Source organism: Nothoprocta perdicaria, unplaced genomic scaffold (assembly GCF_003342845.1).
Source record: "Nothoprocta perdicaria isolate Ctin4 unplaced genomic scaffold, notPer1 scaffold_150, whole genome shotgun sequence".
Taxonomy (NCBI): domain Eukaryota; kingdom Metazoa; phylum Chordata; class Aves; order Tinamiformes; family Tinamidae; genus Nothoprocta; species Nothoprocta perdicaria.
In genome coordinates this window covers 501,189-515,682 of record NW_020454650.1, presented here as the reverse complement: position 1 = coordinate 515,682, position 14,494 = coordinate 501,189, and the positions used below count along the sequence as shown (strand labels likewise).

Here is a 14,494-nt window from a genome sequence, read left to right as displayed (position 1 = left end):
TCATTGATATGTGAAGGCAACATTTTCTTTTGCTGGCAGTGGTTTGGCAGTGATGACTGACTATGATGCAGCATCTGAGTAGGAACTGATGAGAAGGAAGTGAAATGGCGCATGAAGGAAAAGAGAGCTGACAAGACACATGATAATAACCTACCAAACCTACCTGAAATGTGGGGCTGACATAATACAATCTTATATGTGCTAATAGATTATTCTTCTTGTCAAGTTAAAATGGTATCTATATTTAATCACTTGTGTGACACCATCCACCTTTTCACATAGCGACTGCAATTAAGTAAAAGTTAAAGACCTTAAGCACTAACTGTCTCTAACTATCACGATCAAAAAAGAAAAGGCAGAAAACAGCATCTGCTTTTCAAAAGCACGCAAGATGTGTATAGCACAGAGGATCTTGCTTCCACAGCAGCAGTCTTTACTGTGCCAGGTGTTAGACWCTTCAAGAAACCATCCAACACTACCTTGTCAGGTACTGTCCCACCAGTATCCCCCAAGGCACCTTTGTGCACCCTCACAGCACAAGGACAATGTCACTTTTGGAAAGTCTTCTTCTGAACTCAAGTCCCACACTTCAAATAAGAAGCAAAAGGACAATTTGGGCTTTAAAAACTGTTCCAGCCTCAGATCTAAAGCAATATAAGGAAAGAATAATTATTCTGCTTCACATAAGCATTTGCAAAGAGTTATGGGCTGCCATGCCTTAAAAGAAAGTATGTTCACTGCTGCTACACATGATGCCACCCATAATTTATTCCATTTTTATTGCAGATTAACAGATGGATCAAAGACTGGATCAAGAATGACTAACATCAGCAAATAGGAAGCTCTTCTAAATAAGACCTGCTTCTTCAAAGATGAAATTAAACAAAATAATTCACAAGAAAGTATATATGTATATAAAATTAAAGGGAAACTATTCTAGCAACATTAAAAAATGAATGACTTGAAACACTACGGTGTTTCAAAACAGATCTGGATTTTCCAATTTCTCAAGAGTTCAAATGTTAAAAATATATTCTCCTTCTGCAATGACCTACTCCCTAGCTTCCCACACTAGCTGTACCCCACAGTGGTTCACATTTCCATGTGATCTGCAAAGGACTGAAATCAAGTTCTAAATTAAAGCCCAGATCATTAGAGGCCTTTGCTATAAAGGAAATTTTGTATATAGAAACTGAAGAATCTTCTACAGGAGATGGTGAGAGATACTAATATAATATCTTGCCTGCTAGTCAAAATACATATTCTGATCTTTAGATATCCAGTCAGACATTCCTGATCATTGATTGTGGACAAGGACATGAACTTGGCCCAATCCCCTATGGCATTCTTAACCAACAGGCTACTGTGTCTGTTTTTCCCCCCATTCTCCCTTACTACACCAAGCAGAAATGCCACGGTGTAGCTTCCTAAGAGGCCTTCCCCAGTGAAACCTACTACCCAAAGTGACATCGTAAGTGGAACATTTAAATAACCCAAATATCTTCCTCAAACAACACAGTTRATTAGCTCCCTATGAGCAACATACAGCTACTCACTCTACACAGCCTACTAACAAAGAGTAGTTTTACTCCTAGATAAAATCATAGCTTGAAAAAGAGTTGGATACTTTTACATAAAAGTAGTAGTTTGATGCTAAGAGAGAGGCAATAAAATATCAGGAACGAAATCTATTAYCACTAGAGGCCAGAAGGAAATTTTATCACATACACAAAGGTACAAAATTTGTCACCACACTAAAGAAGGAAAGAATAAAAAAAAAAAAAGCCCAGTAAATGGACCACTGCTTTACGATAGCATAGAAATATATTTTGTATGAACTGATTGAAAACATTAGCTTTATTGGGACATACATATTAGGAATAGCTAAAGGAGTTAATTTTTTAATTACTCATAAAAAGCTATTTTACAGATATTATTTAAGTTAATTCTATTGTTATTTTCCATCATTCCATTCAATCTGTTCTCCTTGAATAGTTATTCATACTGAAAAACGAGCTCAATAGRTATGAGGAAATAAGAGGCTGAAAAATGAAAATAGCTAAAATCTATCTGAAAAGTTGGTAACTGAATTAAAAAAAAATAGGGACAGAAGAGTGTGGTCCTATTAGCCATTTTCATATCTTAATGGAACACATAAGTTTCTGTTACTAAAAAGCGAGTCTATGGCAAAGAGCCCAAATGAAGTMTGAGAAAGGATAATGTACCTTTAATGACTGAAATAGCAAGAAAATTAAATCTAATCATGTTTCATTAAGCATACTTTAGCTCCCCTTTTCACTAAATTATCTTATTATGATTTCCCAACTGTCTGTTGAAATAACCTTTTACAGCAATTTAATTCCCCATCATAAACAAGTCTCATTTTTCACAATGAAGTCCCCTGGGATTAGTGAGAGGCGATGGATAATCTAAACCTTGCCARTCCTGCAGGCACTAAGGTAACCACTCAGGGAGACAAAGATTTTTGTTTTCCTATTTGTGGTTGAGATCATTAAGATATAATTAGAAACGTATTCATGAGTAATAAGAGCGTCTGTTATGGAGATACCATTCACCCAGCGAGCATCTTCTCCACCGGTCTTTAATAAGGGCAGCAGGCAGAATCCCCACTTCACTCTCTGGAGAGTTCCACATTAAATGGGCTGCATTAGACATCCCTCTCGCTCCCCCTTTTTTAATGGAATCTTATTCAGGCATCCCGTGTTTTCTCAGGCTCCATTGTTAGCATCAAAACGGCTAGGCTGTTTGCTCTCAGCAATATGCTCCTGCAATGCCATCCAGATGTGAGCCCTAAAGACAGCTACGTGCTGCGAATTTAAATCCTGCTCCAGAACTTGTTACAGGCCAAACCAATGGGCAACTTCACAAATGAAGCAGACTGTTCACAGGAAAATCCTTAGCTCTCTGCGGCAATGAAAGGAGCCAGCAACACATGCACGTGTTATTTTTTGCTCTGTCCTAAGTTTTATTGCAAATGTTGATGGAACTCTATTCAAATTCTACTTCATCCTTGTACAAAATTTAATCTCCTTGCAAACTGAACATCAAATCACACAATAAAGGGATGGAAAATTAAAGGCATCAGCATCTACCAAAGCAGAGCTTTCACTACCTGCCACAGGGATCGATTTATGGTTATCAACTAAACTGCAATCTGAAAACTGTCAGCCACCATACAGTATGTTATTTGGTAAGCACATTTTATTTTGCAGGTAGGAGTTTAAAAGAAGCCAAGCAAAAAAAGAACTAAAAAAGAAAAGAAAGTAGATTCAGGGCACAATTTTGTCTTCTTTACTCACATGAGTAATAAAGAACTACTTACCCAAAGCAAACAAGGGGCAAAAACTGACCCTTCTAATACAAGCAGGAGACTAGCAATACAAACAGAAAAAAAAACCCTACCAACATTTCAGCTGATTCTTTGAGATGACGCTACTGTTAAAATTGTTATTAGAAAGTTAGAGAAGGTAAACTAAGACTAGGCCATGGTAGATGTAACCTTTCTGCATATATTTAACAATAAATTTACTTTAGCATAGCAACGTTTTTTAAATTTGCCTTTAAAAAATCTTTATAAAACAAAATGTGATCAGAAACAAAATACCCAAACCAATGACTAAATAACGATAGTTAAGAACAGAAAGGCAAGAGTAGAGATGAAGATTTAAATTGCTTTACTTCATGGAAGACTGGCATTCTAAAATCTAATTATCATTTCTCAATATGAATTCTTCCAAAGGACATTAACATAAGGCATGTATTATATGCGAATGAATCCAAGCCAGGCAGGATTCTAGACAAATGACCAGAGGTCAAAACTATAATATAGAACCTCAGCCAGGCAGAAGCTATTCACGGTGCTCAATATCCTTGTACCAGCTCCATTGTGAAGCACACAATAGCCTATTATCCTGGCCATCACAATGCAGCTGGGCAATAGATGTACAGTCAGCAATTGCTACATTTCTACACCAATATTTACTTAGATGAGATCAACAGATACACCCCAATCTTGGAAGGGAACGGTGATAATGTCACAGTAAAATTCTAGTCCCATGGGCTGTAACTCTTGTTCTGAAAAGGAAGCACCTCAGCTTTACCTCAGTATCTGTTTTTCCTTATGCTTTCTCTGTGACTTGACATTTGCTTTGCAAAAGAAGGTTATAAATCTGTGGTCTAGTCTTAATCAGAGCGATAAATACGAAGTTCGGAATTAATGATGTTTTGCTTTTATATTGTTGCTCCATTAGTGAATAAATAAATAAATATAGAAACTATCAATATACCACCAATACAAACCATGGGTAAAAATACGTCTTAAAAACTCCCACAAAATTCACACTAGTAATGGAAAGGTCAGAATTTCWCCCCATAGCTTCTAACGGCTTTAGTTTTACTTCTATAAATGTTCTCCAGTTGTCTCCTGGACATAAACAGCAGATATTTAGCATTAAGTAGTGGATATTTAGCATGTTCCCTAACAGGTTAACAAGTTATACTAGCCAGTATATTTTTTAARAAGGACCAGCATACAACAGTGCTGCAAAACAAGACTGGAGAGCAGTAATTCAGAAATGTGGGAGTAGGGAGGGAGAGGATAAAAAGGCCGAGAGAAGAATTTCCAAAGCTGCTCTGCTTTAGTATTCACGTGTTTTTATGACTTCCTGCAACTCAGCTGAAWCCTTTCATGATGAAAACTAATGCAATTGATAGAAAAAAAATGCAGGATTAGATCTTGAATAACAGCATTTAGCAAATATAGAGAGATTTACAGCTCAAAGTAAYGCAGCTGGGCATGCTTTTCTTCACCTACACAAACACCATCACATTTTATAGCTTCCCCATAATTAGGGAATTTTTAAGACATTAGGACACAATTAAGACATGTTTGTCCTAATACATATTACATTTCAAGAGCCAAACCTTCATTCTAATTCGTTCAGAGGGACTCATCATGCAAGATTGCTCTATTTATGTCTTGACAACATGCTCAGGAAAAGAGTTCATTAATGATGCCTCTGTATTATAATTTCAGCTCTGCAGAGCACCTCGTGATCATTACACTTGCTGTGCTTTCGTAAGATGCAGAGTAGGTTTGGGGCACGTGTACCCAATCCCCTTCAGATGAAACAGAACTTGAAGACACCCTGCAGGAACCCAAAGCACTCAAGTCATTGGGTCCTTTAGAGGTAGCCTAATATAAAGCCCCCTGAAATGTCTATAGAATGCCTGTTGAGTGCTTGGTTCCAACACCTTCAATCTGCACTTSTAATCCTGTTGAATCATACTACCTACTAACAGGGAAATAGCAAGGATCTCTCTACTAACTCTTCTAGCAAGGATCAGTAAAGTAAATTTTTCAGTTCAGCTSCCTAACCTCCTACTCTGAGCTACTCATAATTCCACATGTGAATGCTCTAAGACATAGAAAGTTGGAAGAATTATTGGTACCCTCTTCCAGTCACAGATTTATTTATAAATTGAAACAGCTATTTAGAACAGTTAAAATGAAAATAAAAAMCCATCCCGAGATTTAGGTCATTACTCCAGGTTTTAAAATTAAATATGTTTTATTTTATATTTTTTCAGATTATTACAGTTTTTGGCATCTGACCTCTCTACTTGGAWGTAGAAATGGAAGAGCAGCTCCCCTCTACTGTACTAGACTGTGCACTATCCAGAAGTGTTTATAGCGATATGACACTCTTAGGGTTCACTTCACGACTGAAGACTGAAGCCATTCCTATGCTAAAGCAGTCTTACTTCTACAACTACAATAGCCTTTCTAATTTAGTTGCTACACAGATCTCATATAACACATTCTAAGAAGCAGAAGAAGGTATTTTTAATGCTTTTTTTTTTCCATGAATCTTCCAAAATATTTCTCCTCTTGAAYATGAAAATCCATTGTTATTTTGCTGCATTAGCCTGGACAATGCAAATGAAGATATACAACCATAGGATTCAACATGAATATGCATTAAAAAATAAGAAAACTTGAATTTATAAAGAAGGAAGTGAGAAACTTCCTTCTCAATTCTTAAATTTTGTTTAAAAAAAGAAAAGGTGTTTGTATATAAGAAACTATTATCATAAAATATTCTGATCTTAGAGCAAAAAAACAAAGTAAGCTATGCCATAAAAGGACATACACACAAATCATGCTCTCTTGGCCAGTGAAATGGCACAAAAACTAAAATAAATCTGGAAACCAYGAAATATGCTATACTTTAATTTTCAACATGATATAAAACCAGCAATAGATCTGCATGTTACTTGCATTAAAAATAATAATTCAAAAGGAAAAAAAAAGTTTAAGAGTATATAAGAAAGGAAGGGTAAGAATATTTGAGTCTAACATATCTCTGTCCTATTTCKTCTCTCTATGATTTCAGCCACATCAGACAAGGAAAATATCAACTACCTTGTTAAAAGACCTACAGCTTAAAGAAAGTTATAGAGCATTTCCATGCTGTGATGTATAACTTAAATTGCTGGACAGAGCTCCAGATTTCCAGAGGAACCAATTACCCCTGCCTGGAAAATAGATACTCCTTCCCAACATGCAGCAAGTCCAAACATTCACAAAATGTACAATTCCACTCAAAAACTGTTAAAATGTATAGTAGAAAGGGATGGTAAGAACAGTAATACATATAATTCATGTTTGTTCTTAATGCCTGACTTGAAAAGAGTGTCTGACAAGGGGGGGGAAAAAAAAACAAAAAACCAAACAAAGCAAACCAAAAAACCCACAAGTATACCTGAAGGTCTATAGCAATAAAGGCTTTAAATCCTTAAACATATTTCTGGCTTTGCTTACTCAGGTAAAAACAGATTAGAACTTAGCAAGCTGTAGCATCTATACCGATTTACAGTACCTACTAAGAATTGTAGGCATCTGTCAGTTTAAATATATTGGACTATGTCAAGACCACTATGAGCATTCTTTTCCATTTTTTTTTCTCTTTCCAAACCAATAAAAAGTGACAAAAATCCATTATGTTTCTGCATGCTTTTAAAAATGGAAATATAGAGATTTAGYAGTTCATATGGTACAGATCATTTAAAGTACTCATACTAGAAAGCTTCATTTCTTCACTGAAGGAGGAAAGTACAGCCAACAAACACATTGCTGCAGAGCAAAAATCTTTTTCTTGTGCTGTAGATTACATGTCAAGGTACACAATGCTGCACTAAAAAAAAAGAGCAATACAAAATATCAAAAGAATCAGCATTCCCTTCCTAATTTTCAATTTGATATATCATAAGACTTCTTTCTATACAGAAAATGCGAATCTATCTTGCCATTTCCCCCACAACTTTTTCTTCATCATAACTTCAGCATCTGGAGATAAATCCGCGTCTATCCTGATATTTAGCACACAGAAATACAGGAGTAATCTCACACAGCCAAAGCAGAGGCTTGAGACACCTCTTARTTAAAAGCAAATTTCTCAAAATTTAGTTAATAGTAATACTCGCCTTGAAAACAAATATAGGCCTACTAAAATAGGTGACTCAACAACAGTAAACAAGCTTTTTGTAAGTGTGTATGGACTTAGTCAAACAATGTGTAAGTATTTTACACAAGCATGGGGATCACATGGCACTAAAGGGACCACAAAAGGCACAAGGGAAGGACCTGCACAGTTGCATTACAAGGTATTCAAGTAAAAAAATTGTAAAACAAAAAACTCCATTTCCACCTTCTCTSATTAGGGAGCGCTCAAGCCTGATCCTGCTCACCCTGACCCTGGGGATTACATGGACCATCCAGAAACAGCCATCAGAGCTAATTACACAGCATCAGCTCCACATTTTACATGCATAGTTATTTAGAAAATAAGTGTTAAAGATGAGGTTTTGTATGTGATGTGTTTGTATGTGTAGTGAAAAGGTAGCAAAAATGATTAATTATGTGCAAGAACTAGCCATTCATACAAACTGAACTGTACACATAACAAGTATAATAAAGTAGTTTTTCTGGTTTTTTGTTTGTTTTTTTCTTTTTTCTTCTTTCTTCTTTCTTTTTTCTTTTTTTTTCCTCCTGAAGTAACATTCAGCAATAAGATTTCCCCAAACCTTCTTTCCTAAGGCTAAATAACAGCATTCCCAGCCTCTCATGAGGAACCAACACCCTGGCCCTCATGGTGTATAACTCGCTGGGCTCGCCCCACAATGTCAGTGTCTTTCTTGCACTGGGCACAGTACTTCCCTCCACATAAATAATAAATAATATCCCATTCCATGGAAGTAGTTTTGAAGAGCAATAAAATATAGCATGAACATTGAGCTCAGATTCACCGCAGTTGCAATAGCATAGAAATTTGAAAAATATTATTGTACTGGTAGTAACCATGGTCACTAATTTTGCAAGGCATGGGCTTACATACCTTGCTACTTGTCCGTGCTTTTCTTCTCCACTATGTTACAGTTAGCTTAAAAAGTTATAAAAACTTTCGAACTAGTGTTTATAATCTGTAAAAATTTAGTCTTTCTGGGACAAGATACAAAAAAAGGTACCAAGAAACACGTAAGAGTATCATTTATAAATGAGTTTTCTTAGCACCAAATATATAATACAAGTCACGATGTAGTATATACACTAAAATATAAGTGTCTAGCAAGAGAAAGCAATCTTTTAAGATGCAAATAGCTGAATTTCCTTCTCATAAAAGAACATAACACTGTCACAAGAACTGCGGACTCAATTTTTCTCTCAGAATTACTTATGTGGAGCTTCAGGTGATTTTGTGAGTAACTTTATCACTTCTTCTAACAGAAGCAATTCTTCAAAATAATTTTCTAGAGAAGGGAAAGAGCTATAGAAGGATGTGCTTTATTATTTTTCCCTTATTAAAAGTCATTTTATTATCTGCAATATCAATCTGTAATATTCAAGTGATTTAAAGGATAATTTGCTTCCCCACATCTATTTTTCATCTTCCACTAGCAATTCTCTTGGTGATAGGTCTACACAGACATACGGTCATGAAAAAGACTGCTCACATTTTTCATTTGCAGAGTACTCCTAACACTGAATACCTTCCAAACACTAGTGAACTTATCATCAGCACATTCCTTTGATGTATATTGACATTTTAGACTGTAATATTTTTTTTCTCATTTAAGGTAAAGAACAGCCCTCTGAATTTTGAAAGTGAGAACAATCATATGTCCATTTAAGAGACACAACAAGGTCAGTTGTGAACAGGTCTGTTTTTCAGAAGTCGGAGTATCAATTTTTAATAATTTTGCCAAATTCTTCACTGGACACCCAAAAATTTAAGCATACTAACAGCACCTGAGAAAGAAAGCTCATACCATTTGTCCAGCATCATGAAGATGGRTCATCAATGGGAATAGGAAGCAGTTTTCTTAACTCTTTCTCAGTACTCTATTAAAAAATCCATTCTTCCTTCCAGGAATCTTGCCCTGCAGATACTATGCCCGAAGACCTATTCTTCTCCACATCTTTTATTTATAACAAATAAATATAAAGTTTTTGTCATTATGATCTCTGAAGCTTAAAAAGAGTGAAAATGTGGACTTGCTAAAATTATGCAGTGTCAAGAGGTGTTAAAGACAAATGAACGATACAAAACAATAACCGAATTTATACCTTTAAATTAGATTGTGCAGTTTAGTCACCAAGATATATTTGCCATTAGTTGATGTTATTTAAAAGCAAGATATCATTTACCAGCATAATTAATAATAGACTGACTAGAAAGGTATTTTCATTAAAGGGATGTGTCTTTAAAAGCCATCCATGCTCCCTCATATCTCATGTGATCACTGACCTTTAAAAACACAGGATGGAGCAAAAATCATTTGACAGTGGAAGTTGGCCTGAGAGATMCTGGTGGGTTAAAACTTGTGCTACACACTAATAGGACAGCAACACAAGTGACTAGTGGACTTTAAAATACAGAATAGCACCGAGCTCCTCATCACCTGCATCATTAGCTTTATCTTTAAAATTTATCTGCAGAAAAATACAATTTCACGAGTCATACAGAATTTTTAGTGCAATCGTTTAGACTTGGATAGCCCTAAAGAAAGGACAGGGAACATTTATGATGTGTGGAAGATTCTTTTTTTTTTTTTTTTTTTTTTTTCCCCAGGGACCTCAATTTTGATTAATTTTTCTCCTCAGTGGATACAACAAGTATCAATGAAAAAAATGAAGATGGACTAAAAAAATTGCACATACCCCAACTTTAATACACCAACTTGCTTAGAAATAAATCTATAGCAGTATAAAATACAAATATGAATACACAATTTAGAAACATTATTAATGTTAAAATCAACACTTTCAATTCCAGTTAAAAAAATCACTTTGACAGTATATTATGATAACCAAAATGAATATTTTTATATGATACACTGATTTTTCAGATAGTTTGTAGGTTTGAGAGTTACATTCCTTTGGCAAGCTACTATCACAGYCAGTGCACACTTGGGGCTAAACTACCATGGATGGTGACTCGCCAAACAAAGCACATTGAAAACAGTGGGGTTTTTTTCCTGTCTCTAAAAAYTGAAAGGTTTTTCCTCTCAGAGCTTTAACAATAAGCTTCAAGTTTTAAGTTACCTCTGAATTTTTGTGAACTAACAATCATTCAGCTTAGGTACTTTCTATTCTCTAAAAAGCTATTTCTAGCACACATGAAGCCAAAGCGCATACACTGGGGGTAAATTTTTGTCAGTAAATCTTCAAAATTTTAAACTTTAGTTAGGTACTTGATAATATTTACCACAAAACATTTGACTACCTGTAAGTAAAACTTCAGTCCATATAATTTGTTTACGAAATGCTGATTTAATTGTTAAGTCTTGTCAGAATAAGAGCTTCTCAGACTTGTATGTTCATATACATATACACCAGATATAATAAAAGTTCTGCACGCTACTGGAAAAGTCTGTTAACATAMAGAGATAGTTTTAATAAAAAGGGGTTATCTGAATATCTGGTTTTGAAGTGATTTATAACAATAGRTGGTAAAATAAATTACTGCAAAGGAAAAGAAATGGCAAAAATAAATTGAAAAAAGAAAGATCAAACTTGATTGAGAATCRCATTTATGAATGTGTTCCACCCTGAGTAAGAGTGAATTTCAAGAATGATACATTAAGAACTGTGCATTCTGCCTTCTCTGTAACAATCATGCATATTCATCAAGAACAGGCTTATATAACAGAACACTTACCTGATAGAAGTTTATGAATAAAAAAAGGTTAAAAAAAAAATCCCAGGAATTATCAATTAGAGGGCTAGCAGACACCTCAATATTCAGATATAAAAATATCCCATAGATATTTTTTTCCTTATTTTTCCTCATTAGCATGTTTTTCTTTTTAGTTTGCAATCYATCACTACTTTTTTCCCCATGATCTCTATTTAGTATTCAGTATATTATTCAGTATTCAGTATATTATTGTTTAAAATAACATCTTTAATATTTCATATTGAAAGATATTTCACAGGAATGAACAACGGGAGGGGAGATTATCATAATCAAACCCTGGTTTGATACTGTTAAATAAAACAAATTTTCTTTGGCCCTTGACATTTGAGTACCCAAATATATCCTTCTAATCATGAATCATATGAAATAATTATCCTGTTCAGATTTTTATACAGCTCAAAAAAGGTCTTTCTAAAAGAAAGTGTATATACAGATAAGCAGCACCAGATATATGTCTGTCTGCACTAAAACCCTTTGTATTGATAGACTTCATTTTATTTATAATATTTATTTATAAGATTTATAAACATGTCTTGATTTGAAACATACATTACATATATTAAGGCATATAAAAGACTAAATTTATTCTTACCAAGATCACCTGGAAAATAACAGGAACAAGGTGGTTTTCTTCGACAAAGCTGAAATGAATATAAATAAACATATTTTAAAACTATTTTAAGAGAGTTCTTATTTAACATACTAAATTCTTATTTAACATACTAAATTTGCAAAAGGATTGCAAAAGCAATACGGAAGTTGTTGCTAAAATCCATGACCCAGCATCTCTTTTTTTACTAACACAAAAATGAATTCCATTTCAGCTCTTGAGTAGAAGCAGCAATGTATACTGCTTTGGAAATTATTTCTAGATCCGCTTCACTGATGTTTTGCATGTGAATGGACCATAAGGTAAATTAATATTTTTAAATGGCAGAAATTAATTAAAATTGAGAAACAAAACACTACGCAGACTATGAAACAGTCAACATAACAGCACAAAAATAATTTGCAATAATAGACCCACAAAGTACATAGTAAAATTATAAATATGTCATATTTCTCCTTTTCAATGTATACTCCATTAGCTACCTTTTTGGTTTTAACATATTAGCAATAAATGACATACTTCCACACATTTCTTTTAAAAGTCCTTAGGAACGGTTACCCAAAATAACTTAGCTATATTTTCCTACTAAAATCAGACACATATCTTCACATATAAAAGAAATTATTCTCAAAAACAATATTTAACAAACAATACTCCATAATACTACTGCTTTTTCTATTCCTAAAACTCAAAGAGCTTTATATTTAATAACAAATTGTCAGTAAAGTACAACAGAATACCAAGAATAACTAAGGATTTCTGTTTTAGGTGAAACTTTGGAGAACGATTTTGTGGCAAAGAGTAACACACCTGGTTTCAAAAACTGTAAGCAGACCYACCTGGTACAGAGCTACAAAGTCACCTATAGTTTCCGCTGAGATAACCTGGGGCCAAAATGGCCATTCTTGAAGGTCACCTGCAAACCTTGATGATTCAACCAAAAAAGAGCTGCAACCTTTGAGGAAAGTTATGTAGATAACTTAGCTGACGGATGGAGTCACAGCAAGACATGTATTAAGACATTTCTGTGACAAAGCTTAAATCTGATTTATCCCAGCTTCGTGTACATGTGCAAAAGAGGAGTGGTGATATTATCACACTCTCCACTGCCACCTGACATTTAAAGAGTTTTAGAAGGAAAAGTCTTAAACTGATGAAAGGGGAGTTTAGCCCTGAATTTATTTCATAGAATAGCTATATTCTAAAATAAATCAAAGTTTGTGCTCCATAGACATTTTTAAGACATTAATTCAGGTCCTATCATTTCCTCATTCAAATCTATATCTGTATAATCAAAAATGGCTTTAATTTTTATAAAACTCAAAACCAGTACGATCCACCTATTTAACATTTTTCAGAAGCCTCCAATTTTGCTTTCAAAAAAATGTGCAAGATCTCCTTTCCCAAGGCATCTTAAACTGTCTTCCTGCAAAAGACTTCCCAAAAACCCCAGCAGTGACTTTTCCTACTGAGATCAAGGGCCTTATGATAGAGCTTCTGGTCTAAAGTTTAAGCCTTTTCTCAGCACTTGCAAAAGGCAACACCTGATATGAGAATAAGAATCTACACCGCATTGCATCGACTCCTCACATGAATTGTTCTGGTGTACGTTAATATCAGTTATATTGGCGAGACAGTATAAAATCAACTGCTTACTTATTGGGCATAAGAAATAACTGCACATTGTTCCCTATGCAGAATTCCTTGTCTATTGAAAAAGCAACGGGMTCAATGTTTCAGTTGCATGTGTTCAACCTGGGCGGTACACAAGGCTAGAAAAGACATACAGTGAAAACAACAGATCTTCTCATCTGGAGTCACTTGTGAAATAAAGAAATAAGGTCATGACTTTCTTTTTCTAAATTCAAGTCTAACAATTGTATCTGTGTAGCTAACATTTAAATAAATTCTATCTTCAAATAGAACACATATGGAATTTTTCCTCCTTTATAGGTATGATTTACATGCATGTACCTACAGTGGCAGATCATCCCTAGCCAAACAAAACATGTAAATTTCTACCATCAAAATGTGAAGAAATTCATTTCCTAAGACATTGGGACTTAAGCTCTTAATTTTCAAAAATCAACATATTAAATTATCATCATAATAATTTTTTAATAAAAAAGAAAGCCACAGAATACTACTTGGATAAGAGACTAATACTTTCGTCTATATCTCACTCTATTACAGGAATTTGCCCTAATCAGGCTGTAGATTTATAATTGCATAAAATGACCATGCATAAACCAAGACACAGTTTACAGCAGTGTCAACCATAAAAACGATCACAAAAAAGATCTATTAATCTAACAGGTGTAAATTGTTTTAGAGTTAATTGTTACTTGAACGGAGTTATCCTTCAATTCCAGTTACTGAGCTGTCTCAGCAATTCTAGTTTATGTTTCAAATGGCCCTGGAGAGAAGGAGGGGATGAGGGATAGGAATCACAGAATCACAGAATCACAGAATCACAGAATATTTAAGGTTGGAAGGGACCTCTAGAGATCATCTAGTCCAACCTTCCTGCTCAAGCAGGCACACCTACAGCACGTGACACAGGGTGGCATCCAGGCGGGTTTTGAAGACCTCCAGAGTAGGAGAC

The 14,494-nt window shown here is 34.7% G+C and overlaps 1 protein-coding gene across 1 annotated transcript in view; it reads right to left on the bottom strand.

Moving 5' to 3' along the window:
• ULK4 (unc-51 like kinase 4) overlaps positions 1–14,494 on the bottom strand; it is a 177,391-nt gene that overhangs the window by 85,647 nt on the left and 77,250 nt on the right. The window contains exon 31 of the mRNA XM_026034836.1: positions 11,872–11,920. Within this exon, the coding sequence (XP_025890621.1) occupies positions 11,872–11,920 (49 nt within the window). The remainder of the gene's footprint in view (positions 1–11,871; positions 11,921–14,494) is intronic.